The 22,749-nt window shown below is 39.9% G+C and overlaps 1 protein-coding gene across 4 annotated transcripts in view; it reads right to left on the bottom strand.

Moving 5' to 3' along the window:
• Positions 1 to 3,109: 3,109 nt before the first annotated feature.
• The window catches only part of tll1 (tolloid-like 1), a 62,256-nt gene continuing 42,616 nt past the window's right edge, over positions 3,110 to 22,749 (bottom strand). For all 4 annotated transcript variants that reach the window (XM_085276466.1, XM_085276467.1, XM_085276469.1 and 1 more), the window contains exons 18-22: positions 16,914 to 17,039; positions 13,914 to 14,041; positions 7,320 to 7,533; positions 6,786 to 7,036; positions 3,110 to 4,830 (exon numbers count right to left, since the gene is read on the bottom strand). In XM_085276466.1, the coding sequence (XP_085132592.1) occupies positions 4,696 to 4,830; positions 6,786 to 7,036; positions 7,320 to 7,533; positions 13,914 to 14,041; positions 16,914 to 17,039 (854 nt within the window). In that variant the 3' untranslated portion in view covers positions 3,110 to 4,695. The remainder of the gene's footprint in view (positions 4,831 to 6,785; positions 7,037 to 7,319; positions 7,534 to 13,913; positions 14,042 to 16,913; positions 17,040 to 22,749) is intronic.

Here is a 22,749-nt window from a genome sequence, read left to right on the forward strand (position 1 = left end):
CTCAGTAGTCTAATCATAATATTCCCGAGCAGATGGAGTGTGTTACCTGTGTTTTATCTGCTTAATGAAAGGTAAAAATGTGGTGCATTTTGGGAAAAATTGGGCAGATTTGCAATAGCTGAATCAGTTGTGGTTTTTTGTAAAAAATTTTGTTGGTACTTTTATTCTTTTTTTTAAAAAATTTCAGTAAGTAGGCCGTTCCTGTGGCTTACACGTTAGCCTGCCAAGCAAAAGATCCATGGCGTGATTCCACAAGGAGATGCACATCGTTTTGGGGTTGCATCTGGTGTAAATATCAAACGTGCTGTGGTGACGCCCTGCAAATAAGAGAGTAGCTGACAGTCACTTAGTACATAAAAGTTCCTGTTAAAAGTCTCAAACTGACCAGAGGTGATTAATCAGTTAACTAAAAATCAACCTTTCTGATGAAAGTTTTGGTTGATCTTTGACCAAAAAATTCTAAAAACTTGTTTCTGCTCTCACTATGTTTTTTCGAGAGGGCTTCTCATAGTCCATTATTAGTCTCACAAAACGACTCACTGTGGGCTTTGAGTGGACTTTGAGGACTTTTGATGATCAGATGGTAAAAAATAGAATATTAATTAGATCAATCAATAATGAAATTCATTATTAGGTTTATCCCTACACACGGTGCACTAAGGCAGAGTACATAAACTGTATGAGAACAGCTACAGTAACTCAGCTGTTGTTGATGTTTGTTTAGAGAGAAAAAAGGCACGGGGATTTTTCACTTTTTTTTTTTTTTTTTGACCACAAAATCAGTCATTTATAACTCTATAACACAAAAGGTGTTGCAAAGCTGAAATTGTTCGCCCAGCACTACTGCCTTAAAGGGCATAAAGTCTTCCAACCAAGTGGGAGGAGCTGTATTCTCTATGGTATTCATTTAAAAAGCCTTTCCTTCAATTAAAAAAAAACATGTTTCAGATCTCTATCAGGCTTCAAAGCCTTTTAATAAACAGATCTATCTTTTAAATAATAAATTGTACAATATTTTTGGACCAGTGTACAAGAGAACGTGATGTTTGCTCGTTTTTTCACCCTAAAACGTTGAGAGATGGTTACATCAGTCTGGCTGCAGTTCTCTGGGTGAACTGTAGGTGGAGACAAACACAGGTCTAACACATTGCTGCAGCAATATTGGGAAACAAGCATGAAGGGACGCTTTAAGGTGACTCTGTCCGGACGTTTATGGTTTCATTTCCTCATTTTAATGACTAAAAAGTGTAAAAAGTGTTGTACAGCATGTACATGAAAGTTTTCCCCATGATGAAAGTTTTAATTAACAGCCTTGTATGCCTTTAAAAGATTATTCAAGAGTTTTAAATATTTCTAATCAGTGTTGTGTTCATCTGGGAGAATACCAGAAAAACAGATTTCTAATAAAAAAAAAAAGATTTCTTTTATTTTTGGGGGCTCTGACCTTTGAAAAACTCATTAAGGGCGCACTCTAGTGGTTGTCTCCTGGTAAAGCAGCGGCATCAAACTGTTGGGAGTTTGTTGCGCCGAATGAGAGAGTGAAGCTCATTAAACCGATCTTATAAAGGTAAGATGAGTTAAGATCTTCTCATGCTGAAAAGCTGTGGTTTTTTGATGTTTACAGGAGTCCAACAAAGAAAAAACTCATTCACAAGAGAGAGTGGACTGCTGTTCGCTGTGGCTGTGTGTTTTTATGCGGAGTGTGCGCCACTTGAATACTTATAGATATTTTTTATGAGTTTATTTAAAAGTATAAAATTATTTAGTAGCACCAAAGTCCAAAATCTAATTGGACGACTGTTACTTAGCTCTGTGATGACGTTCCTGTGTGATCAGCAGCTGTCCAATCACGTCTCCCGCTCTGGCACGTTGTGTAAGCATCGTTAAATCTACAAATAGCAGTGTTTGAATTAAGAGTTGAAGCCAGAGAGTAAAGAATGAAAGACTATAAGATAACACAAATCAGGAATTCACCTCGAAATGCCAAAAGGTAGAAAGTAGGCATTCGAGCTGCACGTGCATACTGCATCCAAAGGTCAAAAACAAGGTGTTAGGGTCAAAAGTAATAATGAAAAAAAAAACAGCATGTATGAGAAACCCTTATGTTTCCATAGCAACTTGTCAAACCAAGCCAAATCTTTATCAATTTAATAATTGATAATTTGTGCAATTTCCTTTTAGAGGACAATGAGGAATTCATATTTTCAGCATGACAAATAGAACTGAAGATCCACGATGTTGTTTTTTCTTCCAAACAGTTACTGAACAATGAAACTTAAATTTAATCCAGTAACAAAGATAGAGTTCATCTGTACTGCCAGTGTGGGTTTGCGCCCAGAGTCCAAAGAGATGCTTGTTACGTAAAATGGTAAATTCTGACTGTGATTGTTTTTCTGTCTGTGTGTTAGCTCTGTGATGCACTGCCCTATATGCATACCTAAAACAGGTTTCTGCCCTTCTGAAAGATGAAAGTCACAGAGCTTTATGTTTTACTTGGTTCCCAAAAGCATTCTCTGAAGTTTCTCTGAAAACTTTTTAAAAATGATCACTAAAAGTGATCGTGTTGATAAAACACGATGCTGTAACATCATTAAAACATTTTTGGTGGCAGGTTATTTAAATGAATGCAGGCTGACCCCTGCTGACAGCACAGAAAGAACCCAGCTGCCCAACAGTCTCAGACCCAGTCAACAAGTCAAGTCTTAAATTGAGGTTTTATAAAATACAATATGTGTCACTGGATAAGTGATGAGGTCACAAAAACTGACTGGGGTTGTCTGGTGACTATAAATTTGATCGGCAAATTCAGTGAAAATCCATACGGAAGCTTGTTTCTGACACTGAATCTTGATGTATTTTCCTAAAGAAGTCCAAATTATGGGTTATTATCTCAAAAATGGATTTAGGGTCAGGTTTGGTCTTAGACTTACTCATCTGAAACTCTCAGAAAATGTTCTGCCATCCCCAAAAAAGTGGGAAAGTAATGCTGTGAGAAGGTTTCAGATATCAGATATCATGCTGTCACATGATAACCACCTCAAGGTAAATGCTAGGATTTTATGAACAGATTAATATTTCCTTTAAAAACAAAAGACAAAGAGAACACGAGTGTGGCTTCAGCCTGTGTGTATTTTAATGACCGATGCAGAGGACGTCATGTCAGACCCAGAGGTGGAACGATAAAGCAAAAACTACAGTTAACAGTGGGATCAGGGTCACCTGGAGCTTGGCACATACAGCAATGAGAGATTCAACTTAAAAACACACAACTTAAAAGACACACACGCACATTTGCTCTAGAATCACCTACGACACACTAAGAGAAACAACGCAGCCCATTTGCAACACATATCCTTCGAATTGTCCTTTTTTCCCCTAAATGCACAAAAAACACGCGTATGTGTGCATGTAACCACAAAAGTGACACAAACACACATGCACTGCAGATATCGTCTTACACCCGGACTTCACGTTTCATGTCTTTTTGTTGTTGCTAGTTTTTTTTTTTTTTTTACAATTAAACCAATCTCACCAAACAAATCAAAACATGGCGCCGACACGAGACGTAAGAGCGACGTCCGATAGCATACATTTGGTTCTAAGGCAATATTGTAGTTCCATAGGACTAGTGCTGTTGATTGCAGAGTGCTGTTTGCACGCTGTCTCCATTTGAAAGCCTTCATTCAGTCTTTCAGTGTATTCTTTATTTTTAGCACCATGGGAATCTCTCCTTCAGTCACTGACTTTCAAGAGACAGCTGTGTAAAATATTCCCTTCTGCTATCCACTGGGGAAGAAGAAGAAAAAAAGAAAATCACATGTTCACTGTGGAGGAAGGGCAACTGGACACACCCACAACTTACAGTGAGGCTTAACATTAACATCACACATCGTTTTGGAAGTCTTTATTTGCATTTAATATTCTTTATTTTCTTTTTATTCCACAATCTGCATAAGCTGTAAGCAAGAAAAACAACAAAAAGGGCAAAGGGCAGACTCGAGCCTCTTTGTTCTCCCCCCCACACACACACGCACACTCACACAGTAAACACAATGAGTTTTACAATACAAAGACATGGAATAAAATAATCTGCAGCCGTTCTGAGCTGGGCTGAAGAGACCAGTTCCCAGGCCTCAAAGGCAATAAAAATGTTTGTCAGCAGTTTGTCGTGGGTTACTGTGGATGGTAAGCAGCCGTCTGATCACAGTACGTCGCACGGTTCCAGACTCTGGACTCCCTCCTCGGATGCATTTTTAAGGTCTTTAGTTTCTTTGGCATCCACGGTTTATATCTCCGAATATGAAACTAGTGTTTGTGCTTTTTATTTGCATTTGTTCAGCTCCGGGTATCTCAGTGAATCTATATGGATCTCCTGCAACCATGTCGTCCTGTACTGATCACATAGCTTTGATGTGCGGTAACAAAACCATCTCCTCCGTGAAAACGGCTCGCGCGGTCATCGGCGCAATCCCCCAAGTGTTTGCTGATAAGTCTCGATGTTTTTCCTCGTCTCATCTCGGAGTGCAGTGACCTGTGTGGAGCCACAGAGGGAGACAGATATCCACAGAAGAGTCATCTTCTTCTCATAGCTGGCCAAGAGGGGACGAGCTGTACTTTTCTCATTGCCGTGGTGAAGGTCAGGGTAACAGTGGCTGGGGCTGCACAGAGGTCAGAGGTTACGGGCTACGACTGTAGTCATTTCCTGGTGTGAAGGTTCTCCTGGAACTTGGTGCTCGTGTAGAGGATGTGGAAGCCCTTCTTGCTTATTGTGTCGTCGCTATGGAAACGGATCAGCATAGCATCTCCAGGTGAGTAAATCCCCTCTCTAGGCTGAGGAAGGGACAACAGACACACAGTGAAGAGATTGCTTTTATATATTTCAGGATACAGAACTATGCAAAAGTTTTGATCCACGTCTTGACTAATTTCTATATATTTTGCTTCCAAGCAGCCAGACTTTCTTCTGCTTTTCTAAAGTGCTTTTAAGCAACACTTCTCCAGCAATGTTCCCTCTAAGCTGCGCGCGTGCGCAATTGCGCCCTGCTAGCACGGTCTCTGCGCAGAAAAAAATCTACGTTGCGCACAAAAAAAGAATCTAACCTGAATTGAAATTAAAGTAAATATGTTAACAATTCTGTTTTGCAGTGTTAGTCAGTGAGTGACTGGCTGCTCCTGTATGGTATTAGAACGATGCCACCTTATCCCATAGTCCACCCAATAATGCGATTCACATTCGTATATACGCAGCTAATCAACGTCGACAGGCTATGACAGCGTCCTTATGTGCAGACACCGGTGTTTTAGCTAGCAAAGCGGCGTGGCTGATGTGGAGTGAAGCCACGTTAATGACAACGTGTACAACCATTGGAGATGTGAGCAGGACAGACGGAACAATTGGAAAAGCGTGGACTTTATACCAGTTTTTAAATTGTGTTGATAGGCCACGAAAACCAGAGTTATGATAAAAAATATATGCAATGTTTGGCTTTCTTCCTGAATACTATCGTTGTTTATATTTACTGCGGGAAGAAATGGTAAAAATGGCGTTTTATAAGGAAAACATTGGCTGCTTTTTCACAAATTTTCAGTCCTTGTACCTGAACATTTTCATGATGATGTTGTTTTTGTTTGTTAAGCCACTAACACTGACCTATGAATCATCCAAGCATTAAAAAAATACCTTCTCAATGGATGAAACAGTGTTGTATATACACAAAACAGATAACTTAGCAAAGAAAAAGTCTTAAATCGTAAATTTAGGCAATTTGTTATGAGCAACCTGTTTGTTGAATTTATAAAATATGTCACAGATAAGACAGTTTGACATATATAAAAGAGTATTTTTGCACCAACAAGGGCTGTTTGCTGAAAACGTGGCACATCTTGGCATTATGTACAGAAAGTCATGCCCTTAAGATCTAGCTGCTATTCACTGAAGCTTCATCAAAAATGGTGTGGGTCTTTCTTAAACAAGGCAAACAGAAGTAAAAGGCTGAGGTATGTCAAACATCCAAAGAACTGGACTGAGAATCAGTGAATCCAAATTAAAATTTTTGGTTCAAATTGTTGTTAATACGTATGGAGGTGATTAAAATAGAGGTACCACACAGTGATTGTCTGCTATCATGGTTTGTGGTACATGTCAGCCAGTGGTGTTGGGGATGGTGTCAAAATTGATGAAATTATGAATGCAGTAATGTATCATCACACTTGGATCCACCATGCAATATCATCTGGACATTGTCTGATTGGTAGACAGCTTCATTTTTAGCATGACAATGATCTTAAACACACTGTCAATGCAGTAAAAGCATATCTGGATAGAAAAACAAACAATGTAACACTATCATGGACTGGCTTCCCCACCATTACTAAAACAGCGTGGGATCATCCAAAGAGGAGCTTTGACTGTCCTTCAAGAAGCCTGGAGAATTATTCCTGAAGACTCCTTAAGGAAATGACAAGAAATCTGCCTAAGAGAGTTCAGGCTATGTTGAAGAATAAAAGTGGACTTTCAAGCTCATTAAAACTGCCTTATATACTGCCTTTCCTATGTATGTTTGCACATTTCAATAAATCGTGAACGCTGCAAAAGTTAACATTGCAAAGTAATACAATGCACATTTATAAAACTAGTTAAAGCTTCACTGACTCAAAGTGCCAAAGCAAACTCATGTCTAACCTGAAGTGTTTCATTGTCGACCACTAAAACATGTGGCGAGTCCTCCACAAGTCTTTCAAGTTTACAGAACTCAGAGACGTCCCTGAAAATAACGGTAACTCACCCCTGAACCGCAGAAGCGTCCCAGTCGGTGTGAGTTGGCATCATACCCATTATAGAGCTCGATGTAGTCATAACCACAGTCGGCCTCCTCCTCCACCTCAAATGTAATGAAGCTGAGCTCGATGCCGTAGCCCTGTTCTGCCGTCAGCAGCCACTCGCAGTCAGTGTGACCCGGATAATTGTTGTCTCCGAACTGGGAGTGGGAGTAAAGGTTCTTCTGATGAGCTTCTGCTTTCAGCCGACCTCCACACTCTAAAGAGGCACAAAGAAAGGAAAAAGTATGAAAAAATGGTTTTTGGGGCACTTTTTGTTCTTCCCAGCAGTGAAGAACTAAAGTCAGATTTCATGACGGGTTATTTCAGCATGCACGTGCTGTTAAAGACCACTAGAGGGGGACATTGCTCCTAACTTCAATTAATTACGCTGATGACTTTGAGTGATGCTCTCGACAGATATGGTCTTGCACAGTGTTCCAAGAACAGACTTAAAAAATCGACTTTATTTACTACATAAGGATATTTATATGACCACAGACCTGTTGAGTGTGAAGCTTGGAAACCCTTCCTTTGCACTGAGGCGTCAGAAATGAAGCGTAGGTACATCTTGTTGCCAGTGGACACCAGCGACTCCGGGATCTTACTGCCACACAGACGACCCAAGATGGTGGCTGTGTCACTGTCCCCGTCAAACGCCTCCAGATGGTCATAGGCACATTCCTGATGCTGCTCGATCTCAAACTCATTGAAGGTCTGAAAAGAAGGAAGCGGGGAGAATGGCAGAGACGGAGAATGAATGAATGAGTGGGTGTTAAGACAAGAACCTTATAGGAGCTACCAGAGATACTCAAAAGGATACTTCCTATATTCACAAAAGTGCTAAGAGTGACCTTTATACAAGTTGGCGTCGAAACATTTCTCTATTGATGAAATCACGAACTTACACATGTATCTGCATGATTGGCTGGCAGGTGACAAGCAATTCAAGTTTGTAATTCTAAAAAACATGTAAGTTGTCACTCTGAGAATTCAATCTTAGGGTTTTACAGTTCTGAGTGATGGTAGCATGGCTATGGTGTCATATGCTAGATCACGGATGTCCAACTCGTTTTACATCATGGGCCGTTTTGCTCTCATGTGGGCCAGACCAGTGAAAATCCTCTTTTGCCTGGTGTGTAGAAGTTTTTCTATGATAAAGACAAGCTATTAAGATATCTTTATTTATCTTCCTTCAACCCTACCTAACTTGGCATTTGTGTATGGACAGCAAAGGAAGAATTTCATTGCACAGAGAAATGCTATTTCTTCTGTACACATGACAATAAACACTTTGAATCTTGAAAGAAATGCTGCTGTGATAAAAGAAAGAAATCTGTCAGCACATCTCTTAAACTGTAAGAAATTAATGTGTAAACTTTTAGATAAAGTTCTGGTCGTTGCCCAGACTGTTTGATAAATTTAAAACAGAACATTTCTGTTAATGCACAGCTTATGTCCTATTTTTTTCACCGTGGATCTACTTTTCTGTCATTTAATTTTTTATCTACTACTTAATTACTTTGGTAGTGTATGAATGGGGCATTTGGGAGGTCTTTATCAATACAAAAAGCTGTTAAAGTAAAAAGTCCAAAATGTATGTGCTTCTTCATGTTTTCCAAAGCTGCTCAGTGCATTTGATTGGAGTCTGTGTTGGGCTGATTCTGCCCCTGGGCCTTATGTTTGTCACCCTGTTTGGTCAAGAAAACTACATCTAAAGCCGAGTTCCTGATTTAACTCTTGGCACTACATCTTTGCTGAATTTCATTTTGCTGCTTTCACTCTCTCTCTTTTCCCTTTGTTTTCAATCTGTTTCTGCTATCCAGTAAAGGCAACATGCTCCGAAAAATCTCTAAATATGCAAGAACCCTTTCGTAAAGATGCTGCACTACTAATCTAATCTCTCTTTTCCTGAATTTGTATCATCCTGGCAACAGGCAGGCATTCTGAGGTCCCTCACCGGTCTCTCTGAGCGACATTAGTTGGAGAACGGCACGAATAAAATCCCTAAAGTTGTTCAAGTCACTTTTCCATCTCACTTCTTCATCCAGGTGCTGTTGAAGGAAAGGGCTTAACTTTATCTGCTTGCTTGGCTCCGTAAAGCAGATTAAATTTGTCCATGTGAGGCACGAAGAGCAGAACTCGGAGATCAACAAGCTTGTAGGTACGAAAAATATTTCTGTAGTGTTTACAAAGTCTCAAAACGTGAGGGCTTTATTATTTTAAAGAATTATTCATAGAACTCAGGAATGTAGACAACATGTGCGAGCTGAAGGAAAAAATAAACACAAAGAAGAGCAGACTGAAGGAAGAGAATGGATTATTTCCAAATGTATTGTGTGTTTTTATGAAGAAATATCTTCACGGTAAGTCTTTCATTAAGCATCAAATCATTTTTTAAACAAAGAGAGGTAAACATGAGTTAATGTAGCTGCAATGGAAATGCATTATTGCACTGTTATTGGGTTCTAATTAAGCATGAGATACCCAAATTCCGTCCCCAATGAGCTAACTGACTGCCTGTCAGGGGCATGCTTAAAGCTTCCCAAACATCCCTGGTCAATAGTACTGTCAGTCTAAGAAATCCCAAAGCAAAGTGAAGTTATTAGAAAGTAATTAAAATTAGCTGAGGCCACAATACAAAAGAAAATACACACTGTCTCCTCAACCCCATATTTATTTCTGATTTCATTTTCTTTTTCCCATTTGTGGCAGATTAAAAATAATTCTTGTCATTGTCCAGGCTGCATGATATATTACACTGGGTTGTTTTTTTTAATGAAAGATGCAGGATGCTGCATATCACGTTTAGGCTGTTAATCTATCAGTCAGATACGATCTCGTTTTAGAAAACAAATGTTATTTTCTTTCTGAGCGTCAGAGAAGAAACCCCCGGCCCATGCAATGCCTCCACGCGGACCAGCATGTACACAGTGTCACGATTTATAATCCAACCATGTCACCGTGAGCTGAGTCATAACACCTTGCAGGCCTCGCTCCCACACAGTCACACACTTGATTAGGTCTGTCACGTCACCATAACCATCACAACACTCTGATTTTTTTTTCTTTTTTTCCATAAACCAACTGACTTGAAGCAGAAAGGAGGGTGAAGGTGGGCTGATGCGTGGATTTCATTACACAGATGGGAAGTGTTTGATTCTGAGGTCGTGATGGTTTCCAGATGTTTCTAACCATACCTCAAGCGAGACACTGGTTTGATGGTCTGACTTGAGCCGTGTACTACATCCAAGCAAATTGTGTGTGTGTGTGTGTGTGTGTGTGTGTGTGTGTGTGTGTGTGTGTGTGTGTGTGTGTGTGTGCCAGACAGAGTGAGGAATAATTAAATGATCTTAATGCCATGTTCAGATTTCTGGCATTTTATATGTCCTTCTTTGATGTCATTACTGTGGAGAAAGAGAGCACCCCTATTTATTATATGCATACATTTGTACTCATGTCTTTGTGCATACTCACTGAAATGCATATATCTTTATTGAAAAGAGAGTTTACTAACATACAACTACAAAAAAACTCCTCAAAATCTAGCATAAGGGGAATACATCGTTTGATTTCGCCCTTACCCTACTTCTAAGCTGACTGTAACACTAAATCAAATGAATTTTAATACCTGACCTAATTCCCCCCCCCTAAAAAAAACAAAAACAAAAGTGCCCTCACTCCACAAGTCTAAAATTTAAAACTGGTCCTCACAGATATATGCAAAGCTAAAGTGCACAAAACAACAAGTAATATTAAAAACATAAAGACAAAGGAGTGTGTATTTAGTATCGTTTGAATCACACAAAGTTACAAAGTTACATTCAAAACGGGAGCAAAACCTCGTAACTGTGCTATCGCAGATGATGATGTAATGTGTTTTGGTTACATAAGCGGTCATTAGAGATTATCAAAAACTAAATGACGATGGATGACAGTTTTGATAACAAGCCCATATTGTGGCTGCAGAGTGGAAGTAAGGTGAAGAGCCAAACGTTTAATGCATCCTTTCAACAGTGTGTGTGTGTGTGTGTTGGATAGAGAGAGACACATGCATGGGAACATGACTTTAGGAGGATTATCTAAAGCATCCTGTGTAAATGTGAGCATGTGAGTGATTTCATTCTTCTGTATTTGTTTTTATTATTATTTTTCTTTGAAACCAACCTCTGGAGCTGAAACATGAAGCCAACACAAGGTTTGTTTGAAAAGTTAGTCAATCCACACAGACCTTCCGATAAAAAGCCCAACATCTACATTACATCTGAAATAAACAGTTTTATCCCCCATTTAAATTGCATTAAGACTTCAAATTATCCATGATTAAAAGAGTGGCTGTTTTGGTGAGGGCGGCTGACATAGATGGCTGTACTGTAGCTGGCAGAGGTCTGCTAGTCAGAGAACTGGACTATTGCTGTAGCAGGTTCCTGTGTCTGTTTTGTGCACCCATGCAGTGGATGAGCCTTGCTAGACAAGCTTGCTAGCATTAGCTGATAACACAGTTACTCTACCCTGTTGTTTAAATATGCTCACGGCAGTGTTTTTATACGAGAATATCGGTGACGCAGTAGCTCATGTGGCTCATAATCAATCACAATTCACAGGTTGTTGCCTCGAAAATAACAAATGTGACCTTGACCTTGAGCACAGACTGCATGAAGACCTGTTAGGACAGAGGTAATAAACTCATTTGCATTACATTTTACATTGTAGGTGTCGTGCTTTGATCTCTGGTGGGCCGGCCAGTGAAACTCCCCTTTCTGTCAGTGCAATGAAATTTTAATACACATTTAATCTCTTATATCTCTTATATCTTAAGATCTTAAGATATAAGATAAAGAAGTGCAATTTCAACAATGCATCCATTCTCTTCCTCTCATCCTTATCAGGAGCATTGGAGGGGCCTGGAGACGGGATACACCCTGGACAGGTCTTCAGTCTGATGCAGGGCTAACACAGAGACAGACAACCATTCACATCTGTGGGCTAATTTAGAATCACCAATTAACCTAACCCCAATAACCACATGTCTTTGGACATGGAAGGAAGCCAGACTACCCGCAGAGAACCCATGCAAACACGGGGAGAACATGCAAGCTTCTTGTAAAACAAGAAAGACTCTCCAGATGGGAGAGTCAAACTGAGGAACTTCTTGCTGCAAAGCAACAGTGCTAACCACACCACCATGCTGCCTCACAATGTCAACAATTTATCTCTGTTTTTTTTCTACATAAGAACACAACGTCAGATTAAACTGTGAAAAATAAAGGTGTAAAATTATAGAGAAATTCCTGCAGCTCATAGTATGTATAAAGTTTTTGTTATTTTACAGAAAATGTCTCTTTTGTAGACTCATAGTAGTTCTAGAGTAGATGGTGAAAAAAGAAGAACTTTTCTGTAATCTAATTGTTTAATTTGATGTAGTATGAATGGCCTTCGAGGATGACTTTATCAGTAGTAAAAAGTCCAACATGTATGCCAGCATTCACATTTTCAGTCATTCAGTTGGCCAGATTGGAGTCTAGTGTCAGTCCGATTCTGGCCACTGAACCTTATCTTTGACACCCCTGTGTTAGGTGGTTATTTTGTATAAATATGATTAAATTCTGACCAGTACTGATTCAGAACACAACTCCACAAACCAATTAGAGGCCAGGTTCCTCCCCCTGTTATTTAGTCCCTTGTGAGAACAAATATGAGCTCTGCACTTATGACGTTCATACCTTTAGAAAGTAAAAGTAGTAGTCTAACAGTCAACTAACAGAAAGTTACTTGAAGGCTGCAATAATTAACAGATTAAAGCCATTCTTTAATCTTAAATGCCACTGAAACTCAAACCAATTTTGGCTTCATAATTGAGAAGTCTTACTAATACTCGTAACGAGTGACAATACATATTATAGTTTATCTTTGGTGGACTGCGCTATTTTCTGAACTTTCTGAAATGTATAAACTAAATTATTAATATATTTAAGAGAAAAGTTACAAGTAATCATCTTTTTGCAACATTTCTTGGACAAACAGTGGAAGCAGTCATGATGTAAAGTAAGGTTATGACTTGTTTACAGCATCATCTCAACATGTTTTAGTTGACCTGTCTTGTGCTTTATTACGTTCTTAAATAAAATGTTTGGTCAAGATGAACATTTTTAGAAGCTGAAGACAAACATCAGCTGTCATTTTATCCTCTGAAGTGAACCCCCCCCCCCCCCCAAAGATTGTATGTCATCGCTGGTTTTCTGTTTTGTTGTTCTGACACGTCTCCATCTCTATCCATCCATTCTCTTCCATTTATCCGATTCAGGGGGGCGGAAAAGGCGGGGGTACACCCTGGATAGGTCGCAGGTCTGTTGCGTGGCTAATGCAGGGAGACAGACAACCAATCACACCTATGGGCAATTAAGAATCATCAGTTGACCCCACAAACTGCATGTCTGTGGAAACGCAAACTCCACACAGAAAGACCACTATCATTGCCCCTGTCATCACCTCCATCAAGCAACAGTTCAGAGTTAGATTTCTCCCTTTAAATGACTTCCTAAACTGCCAAGGACCAAATAACCATTCAGATTTGTCTTGGAGCTAAAACTATGCTTAGCTTGCAATTCTCACATCAACTTCTCTAGAGAGGCAACACTGAAATGTCTGAGTTTCTGCAGCAGAAACAAACACTTCACTAAATGGTACTGGAGCTCAATTTTAATGGTGTCTTATAAACACATACATGTGCACCAAATTAGAAAATACGCAAAAGACTTTGTATGTGTGTGTGTGTAGGCAGCACACATGCATACACAGGCATAGAAAGGCACACTGACACAGATGGCCACTGCCCAAGGCCTTTCTGTAATGCATGAGCACTCACTCACAGTTAGCCCAAATATACAAACATGCACTTTCTCCCTCATTCACGTTTGGGTTTCATAAGTGGAACACGAAAGGAGAAGCCAAGCCAAGGCTTTACCATACAAGATGACCCCACAGACAGAATGGTGCGTCGTTACAGTGGGGTGGCATTCCTGTGATTTCCAGGAAAAACACACAGAGAAAGAAAAGCCTGACAATGTTGAACCCGCTTTTACGTGATGCACACTTACAATTTTGACTCTGTGTCCCGGTGTGGCTGTGATGTCCCAGGTGCACTCTTTCCGGCTGGGGTACTTGTCTGGCCAGTTTGGGCTGCTCAGGGTCCCACTGGGACTGTGGATCTTATGCTCACACTCGGCTGGAGACACACACACACACACACACACACACACACACACACACACACACACACACACAAACACGCAAAAGCACACACAGAGAGGAAGTTTAAAAATCATGGCTGCACAGGAAAAGGTCAGAGGAAATGGAAAAGGAACAGGAAGGAGAGAAACACAAGAACTAAATGAGAGAAGAAGATTTCAAAGAAGCACATCCTGGTGACAAGTTCACAGTGGGTTTCACTTGAAATTGGCAGCAAGCTTTGCACAAACACTGCAGTGGGACCTTTGCACTTTCTATACTGTAGCTGAGTACATATATGTATATGTACACTATTTGTATAGAGTAATTAAAGTAAGAACCATATCATTATTTTGGATTTGGGAGAGGAGGTGGGCCTGAATGCTTTCTATATGCATTCAGTGAGTTTAGACTGACAAACAGTGTACATTTGTGTAACCATACCTGCACATGTAGCATTCAGAGTCTGTTAAAGATTGAATGCTTTTCTAAACACCATTGCATTCATTGGAGAAGTATCAAACTCAGTGGTTTTTGTTTTTATTCCTGACGACTACTCTGTCATTTGCCCCACTTTCTTTGATTTTAAGGCTTTGTCAGCTCCACCTACTCATTACATTATAGAAAATCGTACTCAGCAGTCAGCTCTTTGTTGCCACAGAATCTCAGAAAGCGCAATGAAAAATATCAGCTGCACTTCATTTGTCACTGATGGACGAGTCTGGAAACACACAGGAGCTGTTTGTTAACACTGACTACTTTCCTCCTGGAGTCTGTCTCAGGTTAAAGCCGTCCAGAGCAGCCCACACACAGTCACACATGGCATTTTCATGCATTCGATTTTAATGAGACAAATGCTATGGCTTTATGAAGGTGCGGGGAGGCAAAAGGCATGCACACGACAAAGACGATGTGTTTGAAAGTGATGGCTTTTATTTCTCAGGAAAACCAAACTCATGTACAGCATGAAATGGCATCCACAAGAACAACACGTGAGTCTGAAACAGCTTTTTTTTCCTTTTTTCTAGCATGCAAAGTATCACATACAGATGTCAAAATCTCCACACAGTTTTGTTTTTACAGAAGAGTGTAACATCTCATGTTACAGATAGAGCCATGGGTACAATCTGATTGAGTTGCTGGTAAAAACGAACAGTTTCAAAGTCATTGCAAGAGTTTAAAATGAGATCCCTGAGACTTTAAAGGATGCTGTGTGTCATTTTTTATATTTCCCACTGGTGTGAAAAGCCATAAAGGTGAGTAACAATTATGCTTAATGATGAATCCAGGGTGTAACAACAATTGCTGAAATCTTCTCAAACAAGCCGAAGCTCATGTATATATATAAACAGGGGCACAGGCCGTGTGACGGGAATATGAATTAGTGTGACACGGCAAGGCTCGCTTACACTGGTGTTGTGCACATATAAACACACATGTACACACAGGAAGACAACGCTACACGCAAAGCTTTCAAGGTCCCAGATGTTTGAAACACGAGTCTTTTTATGAGCATCACGGGGAGTCTTTAGTGAGGTGTGTATGTCAGTGCTGATGTTGTGAGTGTGTGTGTGTGTACGTGTTCAAAAGTTCAACTTCAAAGAGCTGTGTATAATATGTCCATTCAGCAGGGTGTGTGTGTGTGTTTGTGCAAGTGTGTGTGTGAAAGTGCAAATAACCTTTAATAAATAATGTTTTCTGTCAAACTAAAACTTTTTTCCACCCTTTGTCCGTTTCTCACACACATCAGAGTGAACAGAGTTTTAGAGACTGCCAACTGGTTTTTAGGTCATCTGAGAAAAGTTCAAGAGTATCAAGTCGTTTAGAGTGGAGCATCTCCTGAAGTTAATCCCCTACATATAATTTATAATGTCACAGTTTTGTGGGACATTTCTGTGGTAATTAATTTGGACTTGGTGTGTTTCTGTTTCAGGAATGTCCTTTAAGAACAGTCCAAGTTAGGTCTTTTTTAGTCTCACTACACAAAATAAATACTCTTAATATATAATTAAGTTTTTAATTTTTGCTGATGATTTTGTCTCAGTTTTTGTTAAAGAAATAGTAACATTGTGTAATATGTCATGTTTTGAAGTTCACCTGAGGTTGTATTTACCTAATTTTAAGACCTGTTGAGGACTAATTTATTCTTAATATATCCTGATATATAAAACCTTAAACTTGTGTTCCATTTTGCCTGTAGTGCTATTTATTTTGCCTGCATTGTTTTGGTCTGAGCAGGTTCACACAGCACCTATTTTCTTTCTGTCTGCCAAGCTTTTCACTACCCAAGAGGAAGAATGCCTCTACCTGTCCCGAGGCTCATGCGAGTGACAGCGTGACAGGATGTAAGTACTGATGGCGTCTCCCCTCAGCTGAGCTTTAACGTTAGCTAGCTGCATGCCTTCTTTGGTTGGTGGGTGTAGTTTGACAGAAAGAAAGCAAGGTCATGATTTCAGGAAAAAAGACATTCCTGCGGAGTTTTTCAATTTCCTTTTTCACTGGGGCGCACTCCAAGGCAAATGCCATAAGGTTTTATTATATTCAGGATATTGCAGACATTTCTACAGTGGACATCCCAGAAATTGGACAACTCTCACTTGAACAATTTAGATGAATAAATAGCGCCACAGGCCAGAAGATTTGGGGGTGAACTGTCCCTTTAATCTTATGTGAAAAAATATAAGCCAAAGAAAAAAAACTCCCTCAAATGTAAAGCCTGCTATCATGTGGATGTGTGTGGACAGCGCGTGATGGATGATGGCTATTCTTATGAATGAGCACATGCTTGTGTTGATGCGCGACAGCATGCACGTGTGCTCCGGTGCTTTTATGCCAGTGTGTGTGTGGGTGTGAATGCACATGAAACCCACCTTCCTTACAGTCATGTTTGTTCTCATGCAACACGAAGCCATGGCGACAATGACACACGTAGGAGCCCACCGTGTTGATGCACTCGTGTTGGCAGCCGCCGTTGTCCTTGCTGCACTCGTCTTTGTCTATGAGGGATACACATGCAACACGTCAGTGATGTGGAAACATCAGAGAGATGAGATGGTGGGAAGGGAGAGAAACAAAAGAGGACAGTAATGAGGTGCGGGTGCAGTGGAAAAGGAGAAAATGAAGACAAGTTAAACATTTTATTGCAAGGCTGAGAGTTAAAGCCCAGCAGGATGATCAAGTGAGCCATCCCGGCTTTGAACGCTCTCTGCAGCTTACTTTTGTTTTTTTACTACAGTAACAGCTGGAGATCAATAAAGGAGAAGTTACTCAAAAAGGCAAAAGTTTGCATTGATTGCCACGGAGAAGAATATCTAACGAAAGAAAACAAAAAAAACTTTCTGAAGTTTGTTAGTTTGTGTAAGTCTGTTGTTGTGTTGCAATCGTCTACGTTCAGGTCACAGCAGCTGTCTTATTTAGGTTTACTGAATTTTGATTATTCTTTGTGTTTATTTTGAAAGTATTACTTCCCTTGTGTGTCCCAATGTGTTGTTTTGCGTCCTTAGTTGTCCCTACTTTGTGATCCATTAACTTGTCCCTGATTAGTTTCATCTGTTTTTTGTTAACATACCCTGCTTGTGTATCTTGTTTGTGTAATTGTTTTAGTCTGGGGCCCAGTTGCAGTCGAGCCCCTGTAACCTCTCTTTGTTATGAGTGTAACACAGACTGAAAGCACGCGTGGCTGCTGAAGGGTCTCTTAATTAATGGGTAGGGTAGAACCACAGGAGTAAGCTTTGGGATGCACTTGGCTTTCTCTAATGATGGAAGAAACTTCAAACCATCTGCAGTGATTTATACAGCTATCAGATGGAAGTAATAACATCATGTCCATAACTTTCAACATGCATACACTCTAATGAACAGTCTCTGTTTATGTTATTCGTATTTTAGTGTAGAGAGACAGAATATCAACCAAAAATCCAGAAAAAAAAACACATTACATAAAATGTATAAATTGATTTGCATGTCATTGAGTAAAATAAGTATTTGAATCAAAACAGTCTGAATTCTGACTCCCACAAATTGGCTGTGTGTCCATGTGGCACACAAATTACAAGATTGTAGACCTGCACAAGGCATAGTGAGCAACAACACCATCCGCAAGACGCTTGGTGAGACGTTGACAACTACTAGTGTGAATATCAGGAAATGGAAGAAACATAAAATGATCATCAATTGCACTTGGTCTGGTGCTCAAGTCAAGATCTTGAATCACAGGGTTAGGATGATCATGAAAAAGGTGGTAGATTTGGTAATGACCTGAAGACAGTTGGGACCAAAGTCACCAAGAACACCACTATTAACACACTATACCGTGCAACACCAATGAGGTCTCCCTACTCAAGAAGGCATATGTAGAGGTCTGTCTTAAGTTTGCCCGTGAACATCTAATGATTCAGAAAAGGCTTGGGGGGGAAGTGTTGTCGTCAAATGAAATCAAAATCATACTCTTTGGTGTCAACTTCATCTGCCAAGTCGGAAAGAGGAGAAATGCTGAGTATGACCTAAAGAACACCATCCCCACAGTCAAGCATGGAGGTGGAAACATTATGGTTTTGTTTTTCTGCTAAGGGTACAGCAGGATTTCACTGGCTTAAGGGAACAATGAATGAACCTCCTTCCCTCAGCCAGAACACTGAAGATGGGTCGTGGATGTGTCATGACAACAACCCAAAAAATATCACCAAGGCAACAAAGGAGTGGCTAAAGAAGAAGCAAATGAATGTCATTCAGTGGTCTAGCAAGCCTCTTTTATGTAATGTGTTGTAATGTGTTTTTTCTGCATTTTCAGCTGATATATCTCTTGCTGCATTAAACTGAAACTATAGTAAAAGTGAGAGAGAGTTCATTTCTTTGGAAGTGAGCAAACTTGCAAATCCAGCGGGTGATCAAATAATTATTTGCCCAACTGCATGTCATAAACTGTATGATTTTTTTCAATTCATCATTCATTTTTGCTATGTGCTGATACATAAAAGATTTCATCATTCATCAACTGTATAGGGAATTGGTCAGAATCCAATAAAAACTTCTTAGTCACTTTTGGAACCTTTAAGCCTCTGTATTTATGTTTATACCCCACCATGGTACTTTACAGTCCCATCATATACTACATAATTATGTTAGATTATTATTGGAGCTACATATTGGTTGTACTGAGTAAAAGACTCCAATATATATGCAAAATATGAAAAAATATTCACAAGGTTAATATAAATTAAATAGTTTGTTTCATCATTCAATACACATTACCTCAAAATTCAGAGTGAACATGTGGTGTCTTGCGAATGTTTTGGGAATCTGAAGAATCTGAATAGAATTTTAAAATAAGATTTGAACACCAAGTAAATGCGCATGCTACAGTATTGTTTGGTCTGTTCATCTTTTAGTCCATTGTTATGCGGTTGCTAGGTAACATGATGATGTTGATGAATATATCAAGCATCAATCAATTTGTTGCTATAAATTAGAAATTAGTTATTGTTGCGAAATGTCAATGATACAGTACCTTTCGGTGTTATAGATGCATAAAAGCTGCAAATGGATTATTTTATCCTCTTGGTAACTGGCAACATGATGACATCATAATGTCTGATATAGATGAGAACCTTCAGGGCTTAAGATGTACTTGTGTACCAATGTTGTTTGCACCACTCCCGATCATGTAAGAGGAGTTTTTAGGTAAACAGACACAGATTGTTTGTGTTATAGTAAAATGTTTGGCTTGGCACAGAGTTTGATCAAATTGATCCGGTTGCAGGTTAAAGGTGGAAACGTTTTAAAGTCCAAAAACAAACTCACTTCCCAATCATTTTCTCTCCCTCATACTCAATTTGTGGTGTCCTCTAACCACTTGGATTCACCACAGGATGGGCTGGGTGAGAACAAAGACTTTGGTGAGGCTGAATCCCGGGTGGAGGCGGAAGAAGCAACGGAAGGTTCGCTCTGCTCGGGGTTGCCACGTTAAGCGCGGAGACAGAAAGAGGCAGAGGAGGTGAGGATGGATTGCAGACCGCACAGGAAGACAGAGGATGTATGGGGAGAGTGTGGGAGCACAGTGTGTTTGTGACTGAGAGAGAAATAGATTCCTATAAAGAGATGTGAGATTAGACACAGACGCCAAGTCTCACTTCAACTTTGGAGCTTGTGAATCAAACTAGATCTGCTTTTAATGAAACCACTAAATCCTCTCTCTCTCCCTCTCTTTCTCCGTGTGTGTTTGTCTGTGTCTGCTGTGGTATTACAGTGCTATTGTGGGCTCAGTCTCACCCTATCACAGGCTAAGAAGCTTTGCGGTCGATGCTACACAGTGTTCATTGTAGTTGTCTTCAGGTCAAGCACAAAATGTCCACACGCACGCACGGGCAAACACACACGCACACACACACGGATTAGTAGTATGTGGGAGGCTGAGGGGACCTCCCTAAAGCTGCTGGCTGTTCACCAACCAAAAGCTATCCCTAAAAGCTTCTGACAGTAACTGAGCCACACAGCAGCTTTTAACACACAAGTACGCACATTATTCGTATCTGAGTAATTTCCTTTTGCAAGCCTGCCCCACTGAACTGTTTAGCTGTGTGTTAAAGGTGTGCTGCAGGTTAGTTGAATGCAGTTAACAGCTTTTCTTCCTCTGAAGTTGAAACTGTCCTGATTTTCTCTTCAAGTTTGCAGTAAATTGTTTGAGTAAAAAAGAGAAATCTGTATCATAACATCCAACAAATTTCTCCCTGAAACAGCAAGCGGGGAACATTTGTTGTATTTTTAGTGGAAAACCGGGCTGTGTCCCAATTTCATACTGTTTAAGACTGTCTTTGAGATTGCAGTTTAAAAAAAAATCAACGTACATATATTTGCATACGATAATCATGGCCCGGATTTATGAAAATACATGATGGTGACAATACTTAAACATTTTGGATAATAAAAAGCTTTTTTCACATCATGCATGCTATATTTCTTTTGGCCAGCTTTGATGGCACAGATTTGAGGGGTGTTGTTTCAGTTTGCACTGTGACCACATTCATTTCCATCTAGACTTGGATTTTTTTCTCCTGTATTGATGATGGGAGAGTCTTTTTCAGCGCATCCCAAACATTCTTAATGGGATTAAGGTCTGCACTCTGTGATTACCAAGCCAAAGAGTGATGTGTCATGCTTCCCAAACTGCTCTTTTACTCTTAGAGCCTGATGAATCCTGGCATTGTCATCTTGGAACCACCAACAAGGAAGTAAAAATCCGCTGATGGAAAAAGCTGACCACTAAGTGTATTCAGGTACTCAACTAACCTCATTTTTTTGCAGGGCCACATTACGCTGCTGAATCAAGACCTGACCAACTGAACCAAACCCAGATCATAGGACTGTAGCCAGAGGCTGGCAGTAGGGAGTATTGCTTCATTTGCCTCTCCTCTTACTCGCATCACTGTCCTACTTTCATTGTTCCAGAGTCCAGTCATTATGGTCTTCAGCAAACTGGAGCCACACTTCTTTGGTGAAGATGATGGTTCTGCATTATACTTCAAGGTCTTTAATAATGTGTAAACCTAATGCTTCTTGGTTCAGCAATCTCCATTTGTTTTATTTGCCTGATGCAAACCAATAACCCTTTCAATCCTTCTGAAAAACAATAACATGTTTTTCACAACCACAGGATATGTCTTCTAACATGGTTGGTTAAGCTCCTCACAGCATCAGTTATGGTTAAATAACCTGTTACCATCCAAAACATAGTAATCACTGCAGTAATTATCTAGTGTAAGTCTTAGTTTGCTTAGTTAACCAGGTGATGACTTGTTTTTGGACAGGTAGTGTATATTACTTTTCATTCAGTAAACAGTAAGTAGCCATATAGTACATTTATTTGCTGAATATTTTAGAACCTGTAAATTGATCAAACTCACCACTTTCCTCATTACTTTTTTCCATATTAGCTATCATGCAAACACTGTGTGACATAAAACAATAACTACACATTCATTATGGGTAATTCCATTATTTACTTTACTTACTAATTTTTTAAGGGTTTTCATTTAAGGCCTAGTTGGGAGCTTTAATTTGGATGACAGAAAGTTGTAGAATAACATCTCATAACTCCATATTATCACAATTTTAGTCCACCGAATCATAGATTTTATCAATAATTTGTACAATACTGGGACACAGAACGTTTCCTTCTGGAGCAGAATGGATAAAGAAAGGATCCACATCAATAAAATAGGATCTATCCATTCCCTTAATTGACCAGAGCCAATCAGAGATCAATCCCGATTGTGAGGTCATGTTACCTCTGACCTTTGATGAGATTGCCAGCCTGGTGCCGACATGACCACGAGTTGAACTGACGCGCGTTACGTCCTGGCACGACTCAAACACAAACATACGCTCCTGACACTGTGCCAGTCTGTCTGAGGGGAGAGAGGGCAGAGAGCAGGGTGAGTGGAGGAAGCCAGAGAGCAGGTGGAGGCAGCATGAAAAAAAAAAACAAAACAGACAAATATGCAAACAGCTCTGCATACACATGAACATTTCACCAAATACTAAACCATGCAAACAACCTCAAATGAATTCACAGCAGAGGGAGATGGGGACACAAAATGAGGCATGTAGATGCTCAAACAAGAGTGTTTATAAGAGTGCTAATGCCTCCTAAAGCCACTTCTTCTGCTCTGGACATTACACGGTTACCTAAATCTCTGCGGCACAGTCAGT

This window comes from Mchenga conophoros, linkage group LG6 (assembly GCF_057382185.1).
Source record: "Mchenga conophoros isolate Kocher_MC1m ecotype Shallow Benthic linkage group LG6, M_conophoros_male_GT1.1, whole genome shotgun sequence".
NCBI classification, from domain to species: Eukaryota; Metazoa; Chordata; class Actinopteri; order Cichliformes; family Cichlidae; genus Mchenga; species Mchenga conophoros.